The following is a 26,637-nucleotide window of genomic DNA, read 5'->3' as shown; positions in this document are numbered from 1 at the left end:
TACAAATGAAAACAGAGAGTGGCTATTCATACGTAACAAGACAATGGCGAAAAGAAAATAGAGTGAAAGATGATTTATAGAAATTGAAACACGAAAGAAAGAAAAACACATAGAGACGACAACACAGAATGGTGAAAGGGGACCAGAGAAGGGAACAGTAGACGGAGTAACAGTGGTAACATAACCTAACTTTATCCAAAGTGTTACCTTTGCAACTTGCCACCTTTCCACATCATTTCTTGCTATAACACTTCGGTTCCGTGGTTCATCGTATAACATTTATAACGGCAAACAAACAAAAAATAAGCACTGCAGAGATCCACCGCCTTATCGTTCTTGGCTATTCAGGCTTGGGTCCACTCTTTATTTTGATAGTATCGTCTGGTCACTGTCTCAACAAAATTTGCACAGTGTATCTAACTGCGGAATTGATAACAGTATTCTTTAATAACAATTTTGAACCTTCAATTGACTTACGTGCAGTTGTTAAGCACTGTTGTGATGGCACGGTAGATATGGTCCTCGGTCACATCAGCCTTATCAAGCACCACGGACACACCCTTCTCGCGCAAGCGTATGGCGTTGTCTCCTTGGTCAGCGAACACGGGAATGGCTACAATGGGTACCCCGTGGTACATGGCTTCGTTGATGCTGTTTATCCCGCAGTGGCTAATGAATAACTTCGTGGCCGGGTGGGCTGGAAGGAGTAAACTTTGTTTTACCCATATAATGATTTATATACTTAATTCTTATATATATGTTGGTCTGTTTATTTGTTCATAGAACAGAACGAGAAGCCATTTTTAAACCAGAAACTGAGGAAATAGTGTCGAAAAGGAGAGGAAATCAAGATTGTACTGAAGTCCTCGATGTTTCTAAATTCAAATGGCAAATGCAAATGCAGATGGCTTTCCATCCACCATGTTGGAGGTCACTTGTTATCTATCAGTAAATAAACCTGATATTCTGTGTTTAGTTGAAATAAAACTAACATGAAATGTTGACCTTTAAAGCGGAAAAGGTTACACGTTTTGGCAATAGGATCAGTAATCTCAAATTCAATCAATAGAAAATAAATAGATAAATAAAAATGAAAAAATAAAGAATTTTAGTGTAATCTACTCAGCTATTATTGACTTTGGTAACAACTAAAACCCATTCCAGTAAAATTGGACACCTTTCATTTTGAAAGTGGTTAATCCTATCAGATAATAAATGGCGCATAATAAATGAATTATTATCATCTTACAATTATGTATGATAGTTAATACTATGTTAAAGCATTGCATAAATAAAACAGATACCCTGAGTTATTGTTAATTTGTAGATTGATATATACGCATGTATTGTATAATGTAATATGCTGTGATGCTAATGCCAAATATAAAAGGCATGCGACCCTTTGCAGCATAAGATTGGACTGGGAGGTCAAGATGTTTGTTTGTTTGGATTTCTATTGTTCACACATTATATCGATACTCCTCACAGTGTGGGTCCAAGTGAAAGTGGACTTTCGGTGTTAAAGTGAAAAGATACTCCTCATGGAGTGAAAGGAAGAAATAAAGATTAAAGGAAATTTGTAAAGTAAAACTGTAATGATTGGTCTTTATTTCAAACAAATGTTAGATTTGTTTTTATCTAAATTCTAAGTTATTCTTTCTTTATGTGCATACATACATATACCAACAGTTTTTCCCCCTTACAAGGGAGGTAGCCAAAGCCAAAGGCATAGAATCCACTCCCACACATTTCATCTCTACATACTGCATTCCCACTCACCCCCTCCTTCCCTCACTCCCTCTTATCTTGGCTCCTCCTGGATGACGGGTCATCCCTGCATCTCACCCATTGCCCTGGGTCTGATGCAATGTAGCAGGACACAGCTCATCCAAAGTAAGACCGCTTCATTTAATCGGCGAACCCCCCCCCCCCTTCTCCGTCCCTTTATGCAGAAAAAGAGAAGATGGGGAGAAATACCTTCGGGCCGCGTCAAAATATCATTCACGCATACTCCCCCACCCCCATCCCCACCCAATCCCTTCCATGCATCATAGCATCATCCATACACAACCATTCTCTACTCACCCTTATCTTCTGTCTTTGACATTCCCTCCTGAAAAGACATTGCCCTCTTTCCCAATGCCCCTTTTACCCCATCCATCCATCTCATCCTTGGTCGTCCACTCGTGTTCACTCCTTTCATTTCTGCTTTCCACACCTCTTCCACACCTTTCTTCACCCATTCTTTCCATGTCTCCAAACCATCCCAATACTCTTTCATTAACCCTATTTCCCAACTCCTTTTCCACCCCATTCTTCTCCTCATCTGCTAGTTTCTCACTCTACCCAGTCTAGTAACCCCTACCATACTCCTCAGGCATTTCATCTCAAATACGTTTAAACTCTTCCTTCCTTTCTCTCTTATGTTTCATGTTTCTGCCCCCATACAATGCTGTCGGCACAATCACTCTTTCATACAATCTCCTCTTAGCATCCATTCGCAAATGTCTATTTCTCATTACACTTTTTAATCCACCAAGGCATTTACTTGTTTTTCAATCTACATTACTTCCACCTCCACTCCTCCCTTTCCGCTACATTTGCACCCAAGTATCTAAAGCTATCCACTTTTTACAGTCTCTCTCTCCCTTAATACTTACTTCCAACATGCTGCCATATTCTCCCCTTGTACATCTCATCACCTTACTTTTACCCACGTTTATCTTCAATTTACTTCTTTCACACACCTTCTCAAACTCCGTCACTATCTTCCTTAATCCCTCCTCTGATCCTGCTATGAGCGCAGTGTTATCAGCAAACAACAACTGGTTTATCTCCCACTTTTGTCCATTTTCTTTGACCATCGCCAATCCCTGGTCCATTACCCTTGTGTTTACCTCTTCCACCACTCTTTATTACTTTACATAATACACTTGATTACAATTTCAGCCAACACAAGGATCACGAACTAGTGGCCTATTTTCTTACTAAATTCACTAGCACATAATGAAACTTGTAGGTATCGTGAAAGAAAATTTAGATACTGTTTAAGTTATCCTTCGATAAGGCGAGTGGGTTACCTACTCGGTATCCGTCGGCAGCGAAAAATAAAATTGACACGACACAACACGGCCTCAATCTCTTTCCCTATCCCTAATAACTAAAGCGTACAGTGAGCAACGTTGGCCACACTACGCTTACTCCCCTCGTTATTCCTATTGATAATGTCTCTTTATTAGACGCCCCAGTGGGCTGACTACCTTAGAAGATTGGTTAACCAAATTTTGGTTCCGATGGTCTAAGCTTAATGACACCTACATTTTTCTCCAATTACACACACACACACACACACACGCACGCACGCACGCACGCACACACACACACACACACACACACACACTCACACAAGACGAAAATTCTCAATAGTGCAAGGAGAACAGGAGGCTTAGGTTGCATTGAGTGGGAGGGGGAGCACTTGCGGTTGCCCAAAATAATCTAGAGCAGTGCTAGTAATGTCTATTGAGAGAAAATTCAACGAAACCAAGAAAGATCAAGTGAAAATGGCGACGATTTTGAATCGAACGTTGACATGAACGCAAAGCCCTCTGGATGCGCTATACCGAAATTTAATGTAAACAGAGGCCTTGAGACGCCAAGGGGAATGCTTAGGCCAAGTACTGACTATCCTCTTTCTGGATTTTGTAAGTACGAAAGAAGAAATCTGAATCGAATATTAAACATGGAAAAGAAGATGAGTTTTTATATAAACTCATGGGATAGGTAATTCATGGGACTAAAGAAAGAGATTATGAATTTAAGAAAAGACTTCTTTGAAGTAGACAAATGAAATGTATGATTTAAAGGAAAAGAATGCTGAAATGAATAATGAACTGAGTAAATTAAAAAGAAACTGAGGTTAAATGTGAAAATGAAAGAATAAAGAACAAAGATACCACCAATAGTGAGAATTTGAAAAAGAGGTAAACCACAAAATACAGGCAATGTCTGATAGATTTGAAGAAAATTTAGGAAAGGAAAATTTGCAGAAGGTTAAGAAATGGAATGAAAATGGAGAAGACAAAGAGATAGCTTTTAAAGAAATAGTACAACAACAAATGCAGGAGAATGCAAAGGACACAATTATTCAACTAATCAAAGAGAAAGCAAATTGAGTTAGAGATACTGTGGATAAAAAGTGTATTGTTGTATATGGACTAAAGGGAAAACATAGCATGGTTAGGTACTTGAGGGAAAAGCAAAAAAAGAAATAGCACAAACAATTCTAAAAGAAGTACAAGACGGAGACCAAGAAATAGAAAAGGAAATAGAAGAGGTCACAAATGGTAGTAGAAGACATACTAGCAAGATCAAGAAAGTTAGCAAAGAGTGAACACTACAACAATATATGGATAAAAAGGAGAAATGAACGTTGAGGAAAGAGAGAGAAGACATTAAGAGATGAAGCTAAAGAAAAACACGCGAAGAGAAAGGAGGCCGAAAGAAAGGAGTTCTATTGGAGAGTCTTAGACATAAAGCTGAGAAAATGGTACACAAAGGTAAGCGAAACGAAAGGAACAGAAAACGAGATGGCGAAGGAAAAAACTAAAAGTGGCCTATACCAATATAGATGGATTGATATCAGGATTAAGTGAACTAAATGATTACCTGTCAGAGGAAAAACAGACATAATAGTAATTGCAGAGACAAAATTAAGGGGTGTACTACCACCTAATATTGTTGGACATGGATTATATAATAATTGGATTAAAATAAAATAAAAAACAAGAAACAGGGCGGGGGAGTCATGTTTCTGGCCAAGAAAAACTTAAATGTAACGAAGGTTACTGAGGGTATAAACAGTGTGGAAATGATCATGATAAAAGTTGAGGATAGCGACATGAAAAGTAAAAAGTTTGTAGTGATTTATGTGCCCCTAAAAACGGGTTCTTGGAAAGAGGCCGAACATTGAAAAATGTTGGAAGATACAAGGCATTCATTATACGAAATGTTGAAAGATAGAGGTAACCTGGTACTTATGGGAGATTTTAACTGCAAAGAAATCTATTGGGGAGAGATAACAGTGAAAGTTGGAGAGGATCTATGGGGAAACGTATTACTTGACATGACTATAGATATGTTAATGATAAACTTAAAAACAAACAGGAAATTGTGAAACTACGTCATGGAAATATAGAGTACACAGAAGATTTAGAAATGGCTGAAGTCATGAGAAATTACTTCAAGTCAGTTTTCACCAGAGAAAAATTACAGAATTGGGATGAAGGGAACAAAGTGCGATCCCCCTCCATGAGGGAAATAAAAACAACACAAAAAGAAATCATGGATCAACTAACAAACCTTGATGTCAGGAAACCACACGGCCCATACGGAATAGCAAATTGGATACTTAAAAGAAAGTACGGAAGAATTAATAGACAAAATATATAACATAATAGGATGCTCACTCAAAGAAGGAAAAATTCCAAAAGACTGGAAAAATTTCATTATTGTTTCAATATATATAAGAAAAAACAAAGAAGAATCAACAAATTACAGACCGGTTTCCCTTACAAGCACTGTAGCTAAATTTTGTAAAAAGTTATTAAGAATGGATGAATAAATCACCTGGAAGAAAATATATAATAAACCCGAGACAATTTGGATTTAGAGAAGATCATGTGCCACAAATTTAATCTGTTTCTACTCAAGACTAATAGATACAATATAAGAAAGGGATGGATGGGCGGATTGTACTTTCCTAGACTTACAAAAACCTTTCGACAAAGTACCACATGAAAATCATTAAAAAAAAATGGAGAACATAGGCGGGATACAAGGTAAACTATTGAGCTGGATGGAGGATTTTTTGCATGGAAGGGAAATGAGGGTAGTGCTCAGAGAAACGAGTTCAGCTTGGAAGGAGATGATGTAGTGCTCAGAGAAAAGAGTTCAGCTTGGAAGGAGGTGATTAACGGAGTTCCACAAGGATCAGTATTGACTCCAATAATGTTTACTATTTATGTGAATGACATGGATGAAGATGTAGAATGTTACATGAGCTTCTTTGCAGACGACGCTAAATTGCAGAGGAAAACGAATACTGAAACGGATTGTGAATCACTGCAGAGAGACCGGAGGAAGGTTTGAAAATGGAGTCAGAAGAGAGAAGTAGACTTCAACATCAAGAAATGTAGCATAATGGAATTCGGAAAAAGTATATATATATATATGTATGTATATATATATATATAAGGATAATATAAAATCGGTACATAGGAAGTAAAGAAAATGGAATCTGAAAAAGACTTGGGAGTAATCATTACAAATGACATGTCCCCTGATAAACAGATCAATAAAAAAGTTGGAGAATCCTACAACTTGCTATGATCAATAAAGATGGCCTTCTCCTATTTTGATATGGTAAGAAAAATTACTAGTCACACTAATAAGGCCTAGACTGGAGTATGCTGCGACACTATGGTCACCCAGTACCTAAAAGAATATAAAGAAAATTGAAAGAATGGCCCCAACACTTTCAAACCTGTCATATGAGGAGAGATTGTCAAAACTTAATGTACCGACTCCGGAACAAAGAAGAGAAAGAGGTGACCTGCTGACCATCTACCATCACGCCACCATGACCCTTCCAGTAGGAGAGCTTATTTCCAAATATCATAATGACACAAAAACACTTGTTGGAAGACTTGCCTACATAAAGGATTTGACGAAATACAGTACATACAACGTTTCACCTAGGTGTGTGTGTGTGTGTGTGTGTGTGTGTGTGTGTGTGTGTGTGTGTGTGTGTGTGTGTGTGTGTGTGTGTGTGTGTGTGTGTGTGTGTGTGTGTGTGTGTGTGTGTGTGTGTGTGTGCGTGTATTTACCTAGTTGTATTTTACGGGAAGGGGAACTATGCTCGTGGGGTCCCGTCTTCATATCTCATTTTATCTAAACTGTTTTTGAATTCATGTATTATTTTTGCACACACTACTTTCTCATCTAACTTGCTCCAAATGTCTATTACTCTGTGCGGAAAGCTGTTCTTTTTCAGATCTCTTCTATAGCTGTCTTTCTTGATTTTCTTTCCGTGTCCTCTTGTATTTCTATCATCCCATTTTATTAAATCCTCTCTATCAATAGTTTCTATTCCTTTCATGATTCTGTAAATAGCTATCAAATCTCCTCTCTCTCTTCTTTGCTCTAATGTCTGTAGCTCAAGTTTTGCTAGTCTCTCTTCATATGAAAGTTTTGAGAGGGTTGGTGCCCATTCTGTAATTGCTCTTTGTATTCTTTCAAGTTTTGTTATACATTTTTTTGTACTTGGTGACCACATCGTTGCTGCATATTCCAATCTTGGTCTTATCAAAGTGAGTAGTATTTTCCTCACCATTTCTTCATCCAGGTATGTAAATACCAATTTGATTGTTCTTATTAAATTATAAGTTTCTCCAAAAATCTTGTTTATATGTTTCTCAGGTGACATATTATTCATAATAGTGACTCCTAGGTCCTTCTCATTTTCAACTTTTTTTATTCTTTCTTCTCCCAATTTATATGATCCTACTATTCTTTTTTTGCTTTTCCAAATTCCATTATACTACATTTCTTAGTATTGAACTCCATCTCCCACTTCTTACTCCATTCCCATACTTTATTGATATTACTTCGTAGTGATTCACAATCTTCTTCAGTGTTCACTTTTTTAACAGTTTTGCATCATCTACAAAGAAGCTCATATAACTTTCAATCTCTTTATCCATATCATTAATATATATAGCAAATATTATTGGGGCCAAAACTGTTCCTTGTGGAACACCACTTATTATTTCATCCCAATTAGAGTGTTTGTCTCTTATCACTACTCTCATTTTTCTTTCTTGCACAAAGTCTTCCATCCATTTAAGCAGTTTGCCCTGTATTCCTCCTTCGGTTTCTAATTTCTTAAGCAACTTCTTATGTTGTACTTTGTCAAAAGCTTTTTTTAGGTCTAGAAATGCACAATCAGCCCATCCATCTCATTCTTGTATTATGTCTATTAGTCTTGAATAGAAACATATTACATTAGTGACGCATGATCGTCCTTGTCTGAATCCAAATTGCCTTGGATTTAACACGTTGTTGTTGTTTTTTTTAAATACTTTACCCATTTACTTTTGATCATTCTTTCACAAATTTTTGCTATTGTACTTGTTAGAGAGACTTGTCTATAGTTAGTAGGGTCTTCTTTATTTCCCCCTTTATATATAGGTACTATATTTGCTCTTTTCCAGTCTTTTGGAACTTTTCCTTCTTTCAAGGAACTGTTTATTATGCTATGTATTTTGTCTGTATTCTTTCAAAACCCAGTTTGCTATTTCATCTGGTCCATGCGATTTTCTGACATCAAGGTTGCTCAAGTGTTTCATTATTTCATTCTTTGTTACTTCTATTTCTTTCATAGGAAGGACTTTCTCTTCCCATTCGATTTCTCCAGGTAGTATGTTCTCCCTTGTAAACACCGATTTAAAATGCTTGTTCATAATTTCTGCCATTTCTATTTCCTCTGTGTATTCAACTTCTTGTCGTAATCTTTTTCATTCTTTTTTGTTTTTCAGTTTGTTGTTTACAAATCTGTAAAATAGTTTTGGTTGATCTTTACATTTTTCTATGACATCTTTTTCATATTTTCTCTTTTCCTCTCTGCGCACTTGTACATATTCATTTCTATAACTAGTATATATTTTCCATTTTTCAGGTCTTTTGTCTTTCTTCCATTTTGCCCAAGCTTTGTCTCTTTTGTCTTTTAACTCCCTGCAACTTTTGTTGTACCAGCACTTTACATATTCTTTTTCTTGTTTTTGTCTTGGGACATCCTTTACACTCCTTTTTCATAAATTTTGTCAAAATATTCCATTTCTCTTCCACTGTTGTTTCCTCTTTGTATATTCTTTCCCAGTTTTCTTTTTGAAATAATTCTCTTATCTTATAAAAAAATAAAAAAATAAAAAATTCATTCATCAATCTTCCTTGTCTATATTGGTCATTTCTTTTCATGTATTTTTCCTCATTTAGTTCCAGTTCAATCAATATGTGGTCACTTTTACTTATTGGTGTCTTATATTCAATCTTTTCCACTATTCCAGGTTCTGATGTGATTATTAGGTCTAGTCTCGATGGTTCTTCTTCATTTCTATACCTAGTGTTCTCTTGAATCCATTGTGTCATTGTATGGTCAATAATCATCTCGAGTAGAACATTTCCCCATGAGCCGTCTCCACCCTTTACTGTCATCTCTTCCCAGCAGACTTCTTTGCAATTAAAGTCGCCCATCATAACTATTCTTCCTCCATCTTCCATTATCTTATTTAATGTTGTCCTTGTGTCTTCTAACATACTTTTATGTTCACTCTCTTCCCACGAGGCTGTTTTTGGAGGCACATAATTTATCACAAACTTTCTGCTCTTCTTATCTCTGTCTTCCACTTCGATCATAATCATCTCTACTGTATTCTTTCCATATGTGACACTCCTCACGTTTATATCTTTCTTAGTCAGGAACATAACTCCACCCCCTTGTTTTGTCTCTCTGTTTCTAATCCAATAATTATATGCATCATGTCCTACACTGTTGGGTGGTAGTGGACCTTTTAATTTTGTCTCTACAATTCCCATTATGTCCGGTTCTTTCTCCTTCAGATAATCATTCAGTTCATTCAATCCTGTTATTAATCCATCTATATTTGTGTAAGACACTCTTAATTTTCTGCTACTTCCATTGTATTTTCTGTTTCCCCTTTGTTTTTCTCCGATATAGCCCATCTCCTCACTTTCATATTCACTACTCTCCAATAGAATTTCTCTTTTTCTGTCTCTGTTCTGTTCTCGATTTTTTTTTTTTTTTTTTTGCTTCTTGTCTTTTCATTTTTCTTCCTCTCTTTCTTCTCTATTCATTTCTCTTTTTATCCATACCTTTTCATATTGTTCACTGTTTGCTAGTTTCCCTCTTTTTGCTAAGATATTCTCTGCTGTCGTTTGTGACCTGAATTTAATCTTAATTGGTCTGGTCTTATCTGTACTATACTTTCCGAGCCTATACATCTCTTCAATTTGTTTCATGATTTTAGGTTCATCTTCCTGAACTAATTCTAGTAAACTGCTTACTTTTTTTTTTCCTCTTTGATTCTTGTGGTTCTATTTAGGTTATATTTCTCTTCCATTCCTAACATAATTATACATTTCTTTTTATCTGCTAGGTCTCTTACTATATTCTCCTTCTGTCTCATCACTTTAATAACTGAATCTTCAGTTTGTTCTTTCATCTGCAGTTTTATTATGTCAGTAAATTCAACTTTACTGTTTTCTTGGATTTTTTCCAACCCTGTGCTTCTTTTGCTATGGCCTCTTTATTGTCTTTATTATTCCTCTTTAATTCCTCATTCTCATCTTTTACTTCTTTTAACTGTCTTTTTAATTCTTCTATTTCTTTAGTTAAGTTTTTGTTCACCTTCTCTAGTTCTTCCAATTTTTCAACTCTCTGCGCAATCTTTGCTATGTTACCGAACCTACTCTCCCAATGTTCGGTCATTTTTTCAAGTTTTTCCTCTAGTCTTGCTAATCGGGGGAGGTTGGTATCCCCCCCCCCTCATTAAATCCCTGGAAATTATTATCTTCACCTTCCATTGTGCTGCTCTTATCTATATTTCTAATCTTTACATTTTTGTTAATCCCTTCATTTCCAAAATCATCAGTCCTTCGTTTGTTTACAAGACGCCTGGCCTCCTAGACCAAGTCCTCCCCTTCCTCATTTCCTTCCATTTCCCTCAGTAATCCCTCCCCTTCTCCTTTTTTCTCACCTTCCCACTACACCACGAGCTCTCCCCTTCCCTGTAAATACAATAGGTACTTCCTTGACGTTGAGATCCACGTAGATTTTTCTTTTTCTTCGAAACTCCAATCTTCGCCGTCCATCCGACGAAAGTGTGTGTGTGTGTGTGTGTGTGTGTGTGTGTGTGTGTGTGTGTGTGTGTGTGTGTGTGTGTGTGTGTGTGTGTGTGTGTGTGTGTGTGTGCGTGTGTATGTGCGCGCGGGTGTGTGTGTGTGTGTGTGTGTGTGTGTGTGTGTGTGTGTGTGTGTGTGTGTGTGTGTGTGTGTGTGTGTGTGTGTGTGTGTGTGTGTGTGTGTGTGTGTGTGTGTGTGTGTGTGTGTGTGTGTGTGTGTGTGTGTGTGTGTGTGTGTGTGTGTGTGTGTGTGTGTGTGTGTGTGTGAATGTGTATGTGTTTGTGTGTGTGTGTGTTTCTTCTCTACTACGAAACATCAATCAATCCTCTACGTGTTCCCGACTACCAGAAGAGTCCCTTACCAGAAGTTATCGTGTATCAGCCTCTACTCAAACAATCCATTTGTTACCGAGAGTCGCCCCAAACGATTTTTCATTGGTACGACTTCTAGCAACCAGAATCAAGACTTGCCTACACCTTAATCAAGACTTCATTTCGCCCACCTGTTCTTACGTGCTGCATACAAGCGTACACCCAGGGACTACTTGGTAATTAATTATGCATTTATAATTCATATAACACTTGTTGTTATTCTTTCTTATTCTATGTCCATTTATGTTGTGTGTGTGTGTGTGTGTGTGTGTGTGTGTGTGTGTGTGTGTGTGTGTGTGTGTGTGTGTGTGTTTTAATAATAAGTAATTTTAACGAAGAGTTTAATTATCCTGTCTGAACTCTGTCACTCGTGCGAACTGTGCATGGCCCTTTTTTTTTTTTTTTTTTTTTTTTTTTTTTCTCGTGTCGCGACTAGCCTGGCCCATAGGTGGGTCATGACAGTAATATACTTAGATTGGGTTACGCTGCTAGTTCCGATAGGCAAAAAGGATGGAGGAATAAGATTTTGTGGTGATTACAAGGTAATAGTTAATTCTCAACAACAAGTAACGCAGCACCCACTGCCAAACCCGCCAAAAAATTCTCTAGTTTAGGTAATAGCCAGGTATTTTCTAAAACATGTTTAAAACATGCCTTTCAGGAACTGCTTATAGAGGCAAAATCACAAGAAGTGTGCACCCTCAGCAAATATTTAGGACTTTTTCTTTCCCAGAGATTGCCCTTTGGAGTGGCTAGTGGTCCTGCATTGTGGAAGTAGACAATGATTTAAATATTTAATGGTATGCCAAGAGTCTTTTGTTTTATAGACTAATAGCAGTGCTACAGAGTACAGTATATTGAAAATGGTCTGAAAGTACATGAAGATAAATGGCAGTTACAAGTATCATCAGTAGAGTAATTGGGATTTGTCATAGATGAACAAGGTATCTACAAAACCTGAGACAATGTCATAGTAATTCAGGATGCCAAGACACTCTAAAATATGAAAATGTGAAGGAGTTACAGTTATTCCTGGCGTTAGTTACCTTTTAGGGTTTTTTTTTTTTTTCTAGCTATAATTGTTCACCCATTGCATGAGCTGCTCAAAAAAGACGTGCCATTGCATTGGTTAACAAACTGTCAGAAAGCTTTTTAAAAAGTCAAGTTGGAAATATTTTCTCCACATTCCCTTGTCCATTTTCAAAAGGACCAGTCATATTGGTCTTTTATGCTTCATCTCTGTGTGTAGGATCCGTTATAGCACGCGCCATACCTGATGGTAGTGAAACAGCACTTGCATTTGCCTCTAAAGCATTGAACAGAGCAGATATCAATTATTCTCAGATAGAGAAAGAAGGCTTAGCATATATATATGAAATATATACAATCCACATGTATGGCAGGCAACATTTTACATTATTGCCTACTTTGGGTCTCAAAGAGGGATTACCCACTTTACTAGCTGTATGGCTACAAAGATGGGTGTTATACTATCAGCACACGATTATTCCTTGGAGTACAGACAAACTGCTCAGATGGGAAATGCAGATGTACACTCCAGACTACCCGTTCACAAAGCTACTAAAAAATATGAGAATAACACTTTGTTGATCAAAAAATTACTTTTGTCCATATAAGCTAATATAATAGCACAGAATACTAGTAAAGACCTAGTACTGTCCCAATTTTTGCAAAGTCTTTTTACTGAAAGAGCTTCAGCTATGATGAGTTAGGAATATAAACCATAAAAAAATTATGTGGCCAGGATTCAGTATTGAGCAAAACTGGAACTTGAGAGGTGGCCGAGTGGTCACACCACAAACATTGAGACAAAGAGTACATACATATACCAAGGTTTTTTTTTCCCTTACCAGGGGGGTAGCCAAAAAGGACAAGGCACAAAAACATTCCCATCCATTTCATCCCCGAAAACACTCCACACCCCTCCACCCTCCCTCCCATCTTAGCACCTCCTAGATGACGGGTCATCCCTGCACCCTGTCCACTGCCCTGGGTCAGAAGCAGTGTCGCAGGACACAGCACATCCACAGCAAGGCCGCTTCATTAAATCGGTGACCCCCCGTCTCCGTCCCCCCATATAAAGGAGAGGACGGGGAGAAATCCCTTCGGGCTGCGTCAAAAATTTGTGCTCACACATACTACCTCACCCCCATTCCCCCGTCCAATCCACCTCATGCATCACAACATTTTCCATATACGGTTCCATTCTCCATTCACCCCTGTCTTCTGTCCTCTCCCGTCCTTCCTCAACCGACATTCCCCTCTTCCCCAAAGCCCCCTTCACCCCATCCATCCATCTCATCCTAGGACGTCCCCTCATGTTCACTCCCTCCAAATCTGCCTTCCATACCTCCTTTACTAGTCTTTCTTCACTCATTCTTTCCATGTGTCCAAACCATCCTAATACTCTTTCATCCACCCTATCTCCCAGCTCCCTTTCCACCCCTGTTCCCCTCCTCACTTCCTCATTTCTCACTCTATCTAGCCTAGTAACCCCCATCATACTTCTCAGACACTTCATCTCAAACACATTCAAGTTCCTTCTCTCTTCCTCTCTCATGTTCCATGTTTCTGCTCCAAAGAGTACCTGAGAAAATTCATGCAGATCACCAGTGTATAATAAGATCTAAAGTCATTGCTAGATTATTTGTTAGGTGGCCAAGCGTAGACAGTGACATTGAGGATTTTGTAAGGAAAGGTGCACAGCGTGCAATACACCAAAATGAACCAGCAGTGTCCCTTTTACACCCATGAGGATATCCAAAATACTCATGGCAAAAATTATACATAGATTATGCTGGTCCGTGTTTAGGTAACTCACTTAATTGCAGTAGATTCATATAGTAAGTGACCTGAGGTAATTCCAAAACAGTCCACAACTGCTTTATCCACTGTTAGAGCACTCATGTCAGTATTTACCACGCATGGACTACCGGAATGCATTGTATCCGACAATAGTTCCCCGTTCACTTTCCAGGAATTTTAGGATTTTTTTTAACAGTAAATTATATATACCATACATTGTCCGCACGTTATCATCCAGCCACTAAAGAAAAAGCTGAAAGATTTAAGCAGACCATTAAACAGAACATGAAGTGCCGACAAGCTACTGTATCAAATGTTACCTCATGTATCGATCAATTTCTTTCGCTTATATAACTACTCCACGTGCTATTACGGGAGTACCACCCTCACAGCTCTTGATGGGAAGAAGATTAGAAATAAAATTGATTTGATGTTACCAAACTCCCAAAGTAAAATGAAAAATATAGGATAGAAACAACTAAAAGGTCAAAAGAAACCAAGGGAGTCTTCAGAGTCTTAACCAGATATGGTATGGTCTTATGGCACAGCGGAGAAATGGACTCCATGAACATTAACAAGTAAATTGGGAAATAGGCAATACTAGGTACAACCAAAAAGAAGTTCTGTAAAGAGTCATGTTGATCAATTAATTCCTTCATTCAGTGATAGATCTGACGTTTCTATGGAAGTTACTAAGCCTGAAACAGAGGTGCAGTCAAACCCTTTATGAAAATGTCACTGACCCAAACATTCCACTTGCAGCACCCATCACTTCCCATTGTAAAAAAGAACTCCCACCAAGAACTAAGAAAGGCGTCCATCTACTCGTCTAGATGTGTAGACCATTAACATGTAAGAGAATTTTGCATCACACACACACACACACACACACACACACACACACACACACACACACACACACACACACACACATTTGTTTTACTTAAGTCCTCAATTTTTAAGAGGGAATGAAGTGTTATGTATGTCTGTATTATATAATGTAATATGCTGCGATGCTAAGTATAAAAGGTATGTGATCCTTTGTAGCATAGGGTTGAATTGGCAAGTCAGGATGTTAGTTTGCTTGGATTTCTATCGTTTACACATTGCATTGATACTTCTCATAGAGGGAAAAAATATAAAGAAGATTTAAAGAAATGTACAAGTTTAAATTCCCCCAAGAACCCACAAAAAATGCGACAAAGATGTGATAGCATATATATTAATAAAATTAAAGGTTGACCCTCTTTGTATCACACAGGGAAAATATATAATCACACATTCAAAACAGATAATGCAAAACTGTAAGAGAGCTTTGGGGTCTAACTGGACAAGACGTCAAATCTGAGAAATGGTCTTTGTAAATCTTACCTAGGAGGTCGTACTGCGGGAACCAGTCGATGACAAGAACATTCTCGGGAATGTCTTCTAAATCTTTTTTATTAAACCGGAAGAGTACACGATAGCCGGAAGGGAGCCGCCGGAAGGCGGCCATGAAGGCATGGATAACGGCCTTGGGCACGGCGGCAGATTCGTATCCCGTGAACCCAAGTGAAAATAGAACTATACCCTCAGAAGCGCTGTCCATCTGCAAAAGGCAAAAGAGGAGAGCAAAATATTATGGAAAAAAATAAAGCCCGCTTAAATGTGCAGTCTAACACTCCAGACTTCATGCCGGGTATCTTTTTTACTGGTTCATATTGGTTGTTACTTGATAATGTATGTGAGTATACTTAGATAGGAGATTTTCCCTAAAATAGGTATTGTTAGAAATAACAGCTGTTTGATAATTAGAAGTCTTCTTAAGTCTTTCTAGTTTTCGTGTCAAAGTATGCAATTACCAATGAGTTGATAGAAAAGTTGGTCAAATTTCATAATGGAAAATAGATAACTAGTTTTAAATTGTAATAACGTTTCACTCGAACAAAGAACTCTACTGTCAAAAGTTAGACGGTCTCCAACAAGACCCCTCTAAATCAGCGTTTCCCAACCTTTTCCGACCATAGCACCCCCTGTTGTCATGTCTAATCAGTCCAGCACCCCTATCTTGTTATTAGAATGATAAAAGAAAGTGAAGTGTACTGTTTGACGATTTATTTTCTTGATTCCTTAGAACTAAAACAAATTGACAATATTGTTTGTAGAAGAAATAAGAATACCCTAGAAAAATAAAATAGCATGGAAAAAGTCAAATATGCACAACTAGGTAATCAATGATACATATATCATTGTGATTTTTGTGTGCACCACTTCTCACCACCCCCTATAATTGATTTCAGCATCCCCAGGGGGTGGTAGTGTAAGGACAGGAATTTTGAGGGGATATTATTTTTTGGAATTTAGTTTTATTTATCTATTTATTTATTTGAGTGTTGACTTGAGAGACTGGCTAGTATGGACGTCGTGACGGTTTTATTCAACCAAGAAGCAAAGTAGAAAATAGAGCCTTAATAGATCATGAATTTATTTTGTTCTGTGTCAACCCATCAAGATGTGTTGGCAAAGAGCCTTACTATAATCATTTAAGAAAAATATGCAATAGGAGATAGCTACAAATATATTTCAACTGATTTTGGTTCAACTAATCTTGGAGACGACATTAGAATGTGTGTGTGTGTGTGTGTGTGTGTGTGTGTGTGTGTGTGTGTGTGTGTGTGTGTGTGTGTGTGTGTGTGTGTGTGTGTGTGTGTGTGTGTGTGTGTGTGTGTGTGTGTGTGTGTGTGTGTATCTACCTAGTTGTATTTTACGGGAAGGGGAGCTATGCTCGTGATGTCCCGTCTTCATATTTCATTTTATCTAAACTATTTTTAAATTCTTGTATTGTTTTTTGCACACACCACTTTCTCATCTAACTTGTTCCAACTGTCTATTACTCTGTGAGGAAAGCTGTTCTTTTTCAGATCTCTTCTATAGCTGTCTTTCTTAATTTTCTTTCCGTGTCCTCTTGTATTTCTATCATCCCATTTTATCAGATTCTCTCTATCAGTAATTTCTATGCCTTTCATGATTCTGTAAATAGCTATCAAATCTCCTCTCTCTCTTCTTTGCTCTAGTGTCTGTAGTTCAAGTTTTGCTAGTCTCTCTTCATATGATAGTTTTGAGAGTGTTGGTGCCAATTTTGTAATTGCTCTTTGTATTCTTTCAAGTTTTTTTATACATTTTTTTGTACTTGGTGACCATATCGTTGCTGCATATTCCAATCTTGGTCTTATCAGAGTGATTAGAATTTTCTTCACCATTTCTTCATCCAGGTATGTAAATGCAACTTTGATTGTTCTTATTAAATCATAAGTTTCTCCAAAAATCTTGTTTATATGTTTCTCAGGTGACATATTATTCATAACAATGACTACCAGGTCCTTCTCATTTTCTACTTTTTTTTATTCCTTCTTCTCCCAATTTATATGATCCTACTATTCTTTTTTTGCTTTTTCCAAATTCCATTATACTACACTTCTTTGTATTGAACTCCATCTCCCACTTCCTACTCCATTCCTGTACTTTATTTAGATCACTCTGTAGTGACTCACAATCTTCTTCCGTGTTCACTTTTTTCAATAGTTTTGCATTATCTGCAAAGAAGCTCATATAGCTTTCAATTCCTTCATCCATATCATTAATATATATAGCAAACATTATTGGGGCCAGAACTGTTCCTTGTGGAACACCGCTTATTACTTCATCCCATTTTGAGTGTTTGTCTCTTATCACTACTCTCATTTTTCTTTCTTGCAAAAAGTCTTCCATCCATTTAAGCAGTTTGCCCTATATTCCTCCTTCATTTTCTAATTTCTTAAGCAACTTCTTATGTTGTACTTTGTCAAAAGCTTTTTTTAGGTCTAGAAATGCACAATCAGCCCATCCATCTCTTTCTTGTATTATATCTATTAGCCTTGAATAGAAACATATCAAATTGGTGACGCATGATCGTCCTTGTCTGAATCCAAATTGCCTTGGATTTAGCACGTTGTTTTTTTCTAAATATTTTACCCATCTACTTTTGACAATTCTTTCACAATTTTTTGCTATTGTACTTGTTAGGGAGACTGGTCTATAGTTGGTAGGGTCTTCTTTATTTCCCACTTTATATATAGGTACTATATTTACTTTTTTCCAATCTTCTGGAACTTTTCCTTCTTTCAAGGAACTGTTTATTATACTATGTATTTTGTCTGCCAGTTCATTCCTGCATTCTTTCAGTATCCAATTTGCTATTTCATCTGGTCCATGCGATTTTCTGACATCAAGATTACTCAAGTGTTTCAATATTTCATTCTTTGTTACTTCTATTTCTTCCATAGGGGGGACTTTCTCCTCCCATTCGATCTCTTCAGGTTGTATGTTCTCCCTTGTAAACACTGATTTAAAATGTTTGTTCATAATTTCCGCCATTTCAATTTCCTCTGTGTATTCAACTCCTACTTGTCTTAATTTCTCAAAATCTTGTTTGTTTTTCAGTTTGTTGTTTACAAATCAGTAAAATAGTTTTGGTTGATCTTTACATTTTTCTATGACATCTTTTTCATATTTTCTCTTTTCCTCTCTGCACGTTTGTACATATTCATTTCTATAACAAGTATATATTTTCCATTTTTCAGACCTTTTGTATTTTTTTCCATCTGGTCCAAGCTTTGTCTCTTTTATCTTTTAACTCCCTGCAACTTTTGTTGTACCAGCACTTTACATATTCCTTTTCTTGTTTTTGTCTTGGGACATACTTTTCCACTCCTTTTTTATAATTTTTTTCAAAATATTCTATTTCTCTTCCACTGTTGTTTCTTCTTTGTATATTCCTTCCCAGTTTTCTTTTTGAAAGAATTCTCTTATTTTATCAAAGTTTGTTTTTTCATATATCATTCTTCCTTTTCTATGTTGTTCATTTCTTTTCATGTATTTTTCCTCATTTAGTTCCAGTTCAATCAATAAGTGGTCACTTTTACTTATTGGTGTTTTATATTCAATCTTTTCCACTATTCTAGGTTCAAATGTAATTATTAGGTCTAGTCTCGATGGTTCTTCTTCATTTCTATATCTAGTGTTCTCCTGTATCCACTGTGTCATTGTATGGTCAGTAATCATCTCGAGTAGAACGTTTCCCCATGAGCCGTCTCCACCCTTTACTGTCATCTCTTCCCAGCAGACTTCTTTGCAATTAAAGTCGCCCATCATAACTATTCTTCCTCCATCTTCCATTATCTTATTTAATGTTATTTTTGTGTCCTCTAACATACTTTTACATTCACTCTCTTCCCACGAGGCTGTTTTTGGAGGCACATAATTTATCACAAACTTTCTGCTCTTCTTATCTCTGTCTTCCACTTCGATCATAATCATCTCTACTGTATTCTTTCCATATGTGACACACCTCACCTTTATATCCTTCTTAGTCAGGAACATAACTCCACCCCCTTGCTTTGTCTCTCTGTTTCTAATCCAATAATTATATGCATCATGTCCTGGTAGTGGACCTTTTAATTTTGTCTCTACAATTCCCATTATGTCCGGTTCTTTTTCCTTCAGATAATCATTCAGCTCATTCAATCCTGTTATTAATCCATCTATATTTGTGTAAGACACTCTTAGTTTTCTGCCACTTCCATTGTGTTCTCTGTTTCCCTTTTGTTTTTCTCTAGTATGTCGAATTTCCTTACTTTCATATTCACTACTCTCCAATAGAATATCTCTTTTTTCTGTCTCTGTTCTGCTCTCGTTTTTTTTTTTGTTTTTTTGTTTTTTAGCTTCGTGTGTTTTCATTTTTTCCTCCTCTCTTTCCTCTTTATTCATTTCCCTTTTTATCCATACCCTTTTATATTGTTCACTTGCTGCTAGTTTCCCTGTTTTTGATAAGATATTCTCTGCCGTCGTTTGTGACCTGAATTTAATCTTAATTGGTCTGGTCTTATCTGTACTATACTTTCCGAGCCTGAACTTCTCTTCGATTTGTTTCATTATTTCGGGTTCATCTTCCTGAACTAATTCTAGTAAACTGCTTACTTTTTCATTTTCCTCCTTGATTCTTGTGGTTCTATCTGGGTTATGTTTCTCTTCCATTCCTAATATAATTATACATTTCTTTTTATCTGCTAAGTCTCTTACAATATTCTACTTCTGTCTCATCACGTTGATAACTGAGTCTTCAGTTTGTTCTTTCATTTGCTGTTTAATTATATCAGTAAATGCAACTTTACTATTTTCCTGTATCTTCTTCCACCCCTCTGCCTCTTTTGCTTTTGCTTCTTTATTGTCTTTATTGTTCCTTTTTAATTCTTCATTCTCCTCTTTTACTTCTCTTAACTGTCTTTTTAGTTCTTCTATTTCATCAGTTAAGTTTTTGTTCGCCTTCTCTAGTTCTTCCAATGTTTCAACCCTTTCCGCAATTTTTGACATTTTACCGAACCTAATCTCCCAATGTTCGGTCATTTGTTCAAGTTTTTCCTCCAGTTTTGTCAGTCGGGGGAGGTTGGTATCCGCCGCCCCCTCATTAAATCCTTGGAAATTATTATCCTCACCTTCCATTGAACTGTTCTTATCTATGTTTCTAATCTTTACATTTTTGTTAGTCCCATCATCAAAATCCAAATCATCGGTTCGTCGTTTGTTTACAAGCCGCCTGGCCTCTTGGACCAAGTCCTCCCCTTCCTCATTTCCTTCCATTTCCCTCAGTAATCCCTCCCCTTCTCCTTTTTCCTCACTTTCCCACTACACCACGAGCAACCCCCCCTGTAAATACAATAGGTACTTCCTTTGCGTTGAGATCCACGAATATTTCACTTTTTCTTCAGGACGTCAATCGTCGCCGTCCGTCCGACGTAAGTGTGTGTGTGTGTGTGTGTGTGTGTGTGTGTGTGTGTGTGTGTGTGTGTGTGTGTGTGTGTGTGTGTGTGTGTGTGTGTGTGTGTGTGTGCGTGTGCGTGTGTGTGTGTGTGTGTGTGTGTGTGTGTGTGTGTGTGTGTGTGTGTGTGTGTGTGTGTGTGTGTGTGTGTGTGTGTGTGTGTGTGTGTGTGTGTGTGTGTGTGTGTGTGTATGTATATGAGATAGATAAGTCTGTACTTGAACAAGATTTCGAGTCTTGCGGCATTTTTACTTTTTTTAATTCCCCTTCGTCTTAACAATAGTCACAGATCTTTGCTAAGACACTTTAGACTAATGTATGCTTTATATTAGTGTGGGGCTGTTTCTGTCTATATCTTGCAATAGTAAGAGAAGAAGCAGCAGCTGGTTGTCTTATCTGTTTGTGAGAAAACTGAAAAAGTAGGATGAAAATAACCGAAATTTATAGCGATTTTGGGCCCCGTCAGAAAACCATGTGTCAGCCACTTAGTGCTGTATCCCCAAGTATGTGTCATCGGCGCGAAAATGATAACGATAGAACTTTACCCTAAGAACTTTAAATCCTCAGTGATACTAACCCAGGCTGCTAAGTGGTGGGGTAGGGGAGAGGGAAACCCACATTGAATGCAGCCGATGTAGTGGACGTGTGGTGGTGTCAACTTCGCGAAGTCCAGGACCCAATGGCCGTTGACTAACACCACCTGCACATTCCGTAGGAGCTCTCTACTCTCAGGAACCGAGGGAACCAACCTCTGCAACGAAGAAACAAAAGGAAAATTCTCGTGTGAAAATTAATTACCTGGGAGGAAAACGATGTTATTTACCATCGAGGTGTGATCGTTTGTGGAGAAAGTGAGCATGTTGATGGCATTGGAGCGACTTACGTTTTTTTTTTTTTTTTTTTTTTGAAGTTTTCCAGCTTCATTGGGGAATAAGGATGGTATAGGGGCATGACGTCAGATTGTGGACAAGTTGATATTTACTGACAGCGTTTTCGATCATGATCAATATGCACTGCATAGAAGTAGTTACCTCTGTATTACTAAACAACCTTTCCCCACTTCTGCAGAGATCCTAACAAAGTGCTGCACCTTAAATTGGCACTCCACAGAATTGTCTGTGCTCCTCAAGATTTTGGTTAAAACGCTGAGTAACCTTCGTTGGTACATTTTGGTGAATACTAATCCGATATATAGTGTGTACCAATAGTTAATTTAACTAGTTTATTTATGTATTCATAAAATATTTCATTTTGTCATGAATCTATGTGAATATTGAACGCAAATTTCTGTAAGCATGATCGAAGAAAACTATGAAAGATATTTAGAGAAACTCAAAAATTCTATTAAAACACTCAGTAACCTTCGTTGGTGCATTTTAGTGAATACTATTCCAATATATAGTGTGTGCCAATAGTTAATTTAACAAGTTTAGTTCTGTATTCATAAAACATCTCATTTTGTCATGAATCTATGTGAATATTGAGCGGAAATTTCTGTAAGCATGACAAAAGAAAACTGTGGAAGATATTTAGGGAAATTCAAGATTAAAATGCCAAGGCACAAGTAAAGAATGAGCGAGGAAAAACAAGCAAAAGGAGTGCAGAGAGCAAAAGTGGATGGAGTGAACTAGACATCGGTCTGCTTCAGACATTTCCTAAAATCATACAAGAGTTAGGAAGCTTTTTTTTTTTCATGCTCATTATTACAATTATTCTGACCAAGTTTCATTGAAGTCTGTCAATAGATATTGTACTTACACAATAAAAACCTTATTTTATTGTGCAAAAACAACCTTTCCCCACTTACACAATAAAAACCTTATTTCATTGTGCAAAAATAATCAATATTCAAACCGCTACTAGTTCCCAACTATTTGGACTTATGCTTTGGCATTTTTTAAAGAAAGTATTGGGCATAGATTTATATATATATATATATATATATATATATATATACATACATGTATATGTATATATGTATATATACAGTATATGTGTATATGTATATATATATATATATATATATATATATATATATTCATTGTATATATGGGCAGGAGATTTTCTCTCAAGCATGTTTGGTTAAATTTAATGGCAAGATTATTATTGCAGAGTTTTTTATCTGCCTTGTCTCTTTCTCTGAGAATCTTTTTCCCTTTTTTATGGGTAGCATTGAAAATGAAATTTTCGCAAATCTGCAAAAACCTCACATTTACTGCAGATATATAGACGATATTTTCGTCAAAGCTGAAAATTGCCAACAAGTAGACGATCTAAAAGAACGATTAATAGAGACATCTGGTATCAATTTTACAATTGAGCACAGCATAGATGGGTCCCTTCCCTTTTTAGATACATTAGTAAAACAGAGAGATGAAGGCACTTACGACACATCTGTATACATAAAAACATCTAATTCAGGACATTGCCTAAATGGGACTAGCGAATGTCCCCAAAGATACAAAGATTCTACCATCAGTGCCTATATTAGAAGATCTCTTAGTCACTGTAATAATTGGGAAACAGTACATAATGAGTTAGAAAGAGCTTCTCAGACCCTTATAAATAATGGATTCGCCAATAAGGATATAGAGCGAATCACAAAAAGAACTCTAGACAAATGGTACTTGGACAAAAACCACCAGGACAAAAGCCACCCAGACAAAATCCCACAGGAAATTAACGCCAAAAACCTGATTAAAATTTACTATAAGTCCTTCTTCTCCACAGCCTACAAAGAAGATGAAAGGGTTATGCAACAAATTATTAAAAGAAATATTAAACCAAAAGAAGAAAAATCTAAAGTACAACTGATTATATATTATCAAAATAAAAAGACATCTCAACTGCTACTAAAGAATAATATAAGAGAAAGTAAAAGTGACCTTCAGAGAACTCACGTCATATATAGGTACACATGTAAACTTGGGAACTGTGCATCCCAACCTTCAAACTATATTGGCATGACAACAATGAAGCTCTCACGCCGGTTATCATACCACCTCTCTTCAGGAGCTCCCAAAAACCACCATCATTCTGCTCACAAAAGAAATTTAAAAAGAGAAACTCTAATAGAAAACACAGAAGTGCTGGCAACAAACCAAGACCATAGAAGACTACCTATCCTCGAGGCTCTCTTTATTAAAGAAACATCTCCCAATCTTAATATACAAACTAGGGATTTAGAGGCCCTCCCTAGCGTAAGGAGATCTCAGCTCCCTGAAAGAAGGCACAATACTGATGACGTCACACAACAGCCGACCAATCAGGAAGTAGAATAGTCCGGGAGTCCCAGTCCAGCCTACTAGCCAATCAGAAGCTTCAAAAATGAAATATCGGACCAACACTAATAGTATATAAACACAAAAATTCAATCAGATATTCACACTCTAGCCACTGATGAAGCACTAAGTAGTGTGAAAACGCGTTCTGGCCAGTTTTTTACTTTGGTAAAGCCATGCCCAAAGTAACTTACAAAACAATGTCATATGGTGACATTATAAGACAACTTCCCGTGGAAGGGAAAAAGATTCTCAGAGAAAGAGAAAAGGCAGATAAAAAAATCTGCAATAATAATCTTGCCATTAAATTTAACCAAATATATATATATATATATATATATATATATATATATATATATATATATATATATATATATATATATAAGTATATATATATATATATATATATATATATATTACTGAAAGTCATGCTCATCATTGAAGTTATTCTGACCAAGTTTCGTTAAAGTCTGTCAATAGATACTGTACTTATACTGTACTTACACAATAAAAACTTTTTTTTTTTTGGCAAAAATAATTAATATACAGTCCCCAAAGGTTATGCACAAATTTCACAGAGTTCAGTAGAGGAAATTGAGTCCTTCTATGATGATTTAAGTCAAGTAATGGATCAAGAAAAAGTAAGTACATTTAGGTAATAGGAGACTTTAAAACTAAAGTAGGGAAGAAGATGGGAGATGAGACGTGCATTGGGAAGTTTGGAGTAGATGAAAGAAATGACAGAGGCGAGATGTTAGTCAATTTTACAGAGAACTACAATATGAGGATAATGAGCACTTTCTTTTAAAAGCGTGTAGGTCGTAAATGAACGTGGAGAAGTCCAAATGGAACAACAAAGAACGAAATAGACTTCATATTAGGAGATAAGAGCAAAAGCGTTAGCAATGTTACGGTGATAAATAAAGTCAACATAGGTAGTGACCATAGAATGGTAAGTTGCACAGCTAAATTCAATTTCAGAGCCGAGAGAAATAAACTAGTTTTAAGAAAGAAAATAAGCCTCGCAAATGTTAAGGATAATAAGAAGAAATTTCAGTTAGAAATTAAAAATAGATTCGATGCTCTGAGAACTAACGAGGACACCGTGGAAGATATTAATTTGAATTTAGTGAATATCATTAGGGAATCGGCAGAGAAAGTAGGAAGTACAAAAAGCATTAGAGAAAACAAATACTCCAAAGCTACAAATGACCTAATTAAAAGAAGAAGGAACATGCATACTAAAAGCAGGAGAGACGAAATAAAAAAATTAGAACTAAACAAGCTTATCAACATAGAGAAAAGTTAGAGAAACATGGATGAAATAGAGGAAGCTATTTGGAAAGGTAAAAGTATTAAAGTGACCGAGCGCAAACATACTTTAGGAAGACAGCAAATTATATGTTTGAAAGATAGAAATGGAGAAATAATTAAATGCATGGACAAAATGCTAAAAAGAATAGAATTTTACCAAGAGCTTTACTTGTCGAAGAACGTAGTTGAGTCAGTAAATTCATGTGTAGACGTTAGTAGTGTACCAGAGGTTACAAAGAAAGAAGTAGAATTTGCTCTAAAAACTATGAAACGTGGAAAAGCACCAGGAGAAGATGGTATATCGATAGATCTGTTGAAAGACGCAGGTAAATTAGTTCATATTAAATTAGTTGAGTTGTACACCCTGTGTTTACGTCAAGAAAGCGTTCCTGATGCGTGGTGCAATGCTATAGTGAATTTTGCTTCATAAAAAAGGAGACCAGAAGGACCTTAGTAACTATCGACCGATTAGCTTGCTATCAAACGTATATAAAGTATTCTCCAAGATCCCTACAAATAGACTAAGTCAAGTTTTAGATGGAAAACAACCGAGAGAACAGTCATGCTTTAGGAGCGGATATTGAACTCTAGACCATTTGCAGGCGATAAATCAACTAATCGAGAAAACGACAGAATATAATATACCTCTGTGTTTAGCTTTTATAGATTACGAGAAGGCCTTTGACTCGGTAGAACAAATAGCAATACTAAACTTGCTACGCAAACAGGGTACAAACGAACAGATCGTAAGAGTTTTAGAAAAGATTTATGCGAAAGGTACCGTTATAGTTCGACTACATAAAGATACAGAAAAGATCAAGATCGAGAAAGGAGTACAGCAAGGCGATACAATTTCACCCAAACTATTTACAGCTTGTTTAGAACATATTTTCAGAAGGTTGAGTTGGGAAAAGAAAGGTTTAAATATTAATGGCGAATATTTGAACCACCTAAGATTTGCGGATGACATCATTCTTATTTCAGAAAGAGCTGAAGACTTGCAAGATATGCTGAGTGACCTAAACAAGGAAAGTCT

The 26,637-nt window shown here is 36.7% G+C and overlaps 1 protein-coding gene across 1 annotated transcript in view; it reads right to left on the bottom strand.

Moving 5' to 3' along the window:
• Nucleotides 1-26,637, bottom strand: part of LOC143033470 (UDP-glucuronosyltransferase 1A9-like) — an 81,903-nt gene that overhangs the window by 3,508 nt on the left and 51,758 nt on the right. The window contains exons 5-7 of the mRNA XM_076198952.1: nucleotides 21,584-21,757; nucleotides 15,546-15,762; nucleotides 478-697 (exon numbers count right to left, since the gene is read on the bottom strand). Coding sequence (XP_076055067.1) covers nucleotides 478-697; nucleotides 15,546-15,762; nucleotides 21,584-21,757 — 611 coding nt within the window. The remainder of the gene's footprint in view (nucleotides 1-477; nucleotides 698-15,545; nucleotides 15,763-21,583; nucleotides 21,758-26,637) is intronic.

This window comes from Oratosquilla oratoria, chromosome 15 (genome assembly GCF_046742065.1).
Source record: "Oratosquilla oratoria isolate Oo_2021 chromosome 15, ASM4674206v1, whole genome shotgun sequence".
In the NCBI taxonomy this organism is placed as follows: Eukaryota; Metazoa; Arthropoda; class Malacostraca; order Stomatopoda; family Squillidae; genus Oratosquilla; species Oratosquilla oratoria.
This window is presented reverse-complemented; position numbering and strand designations above follow the sequence as displayed.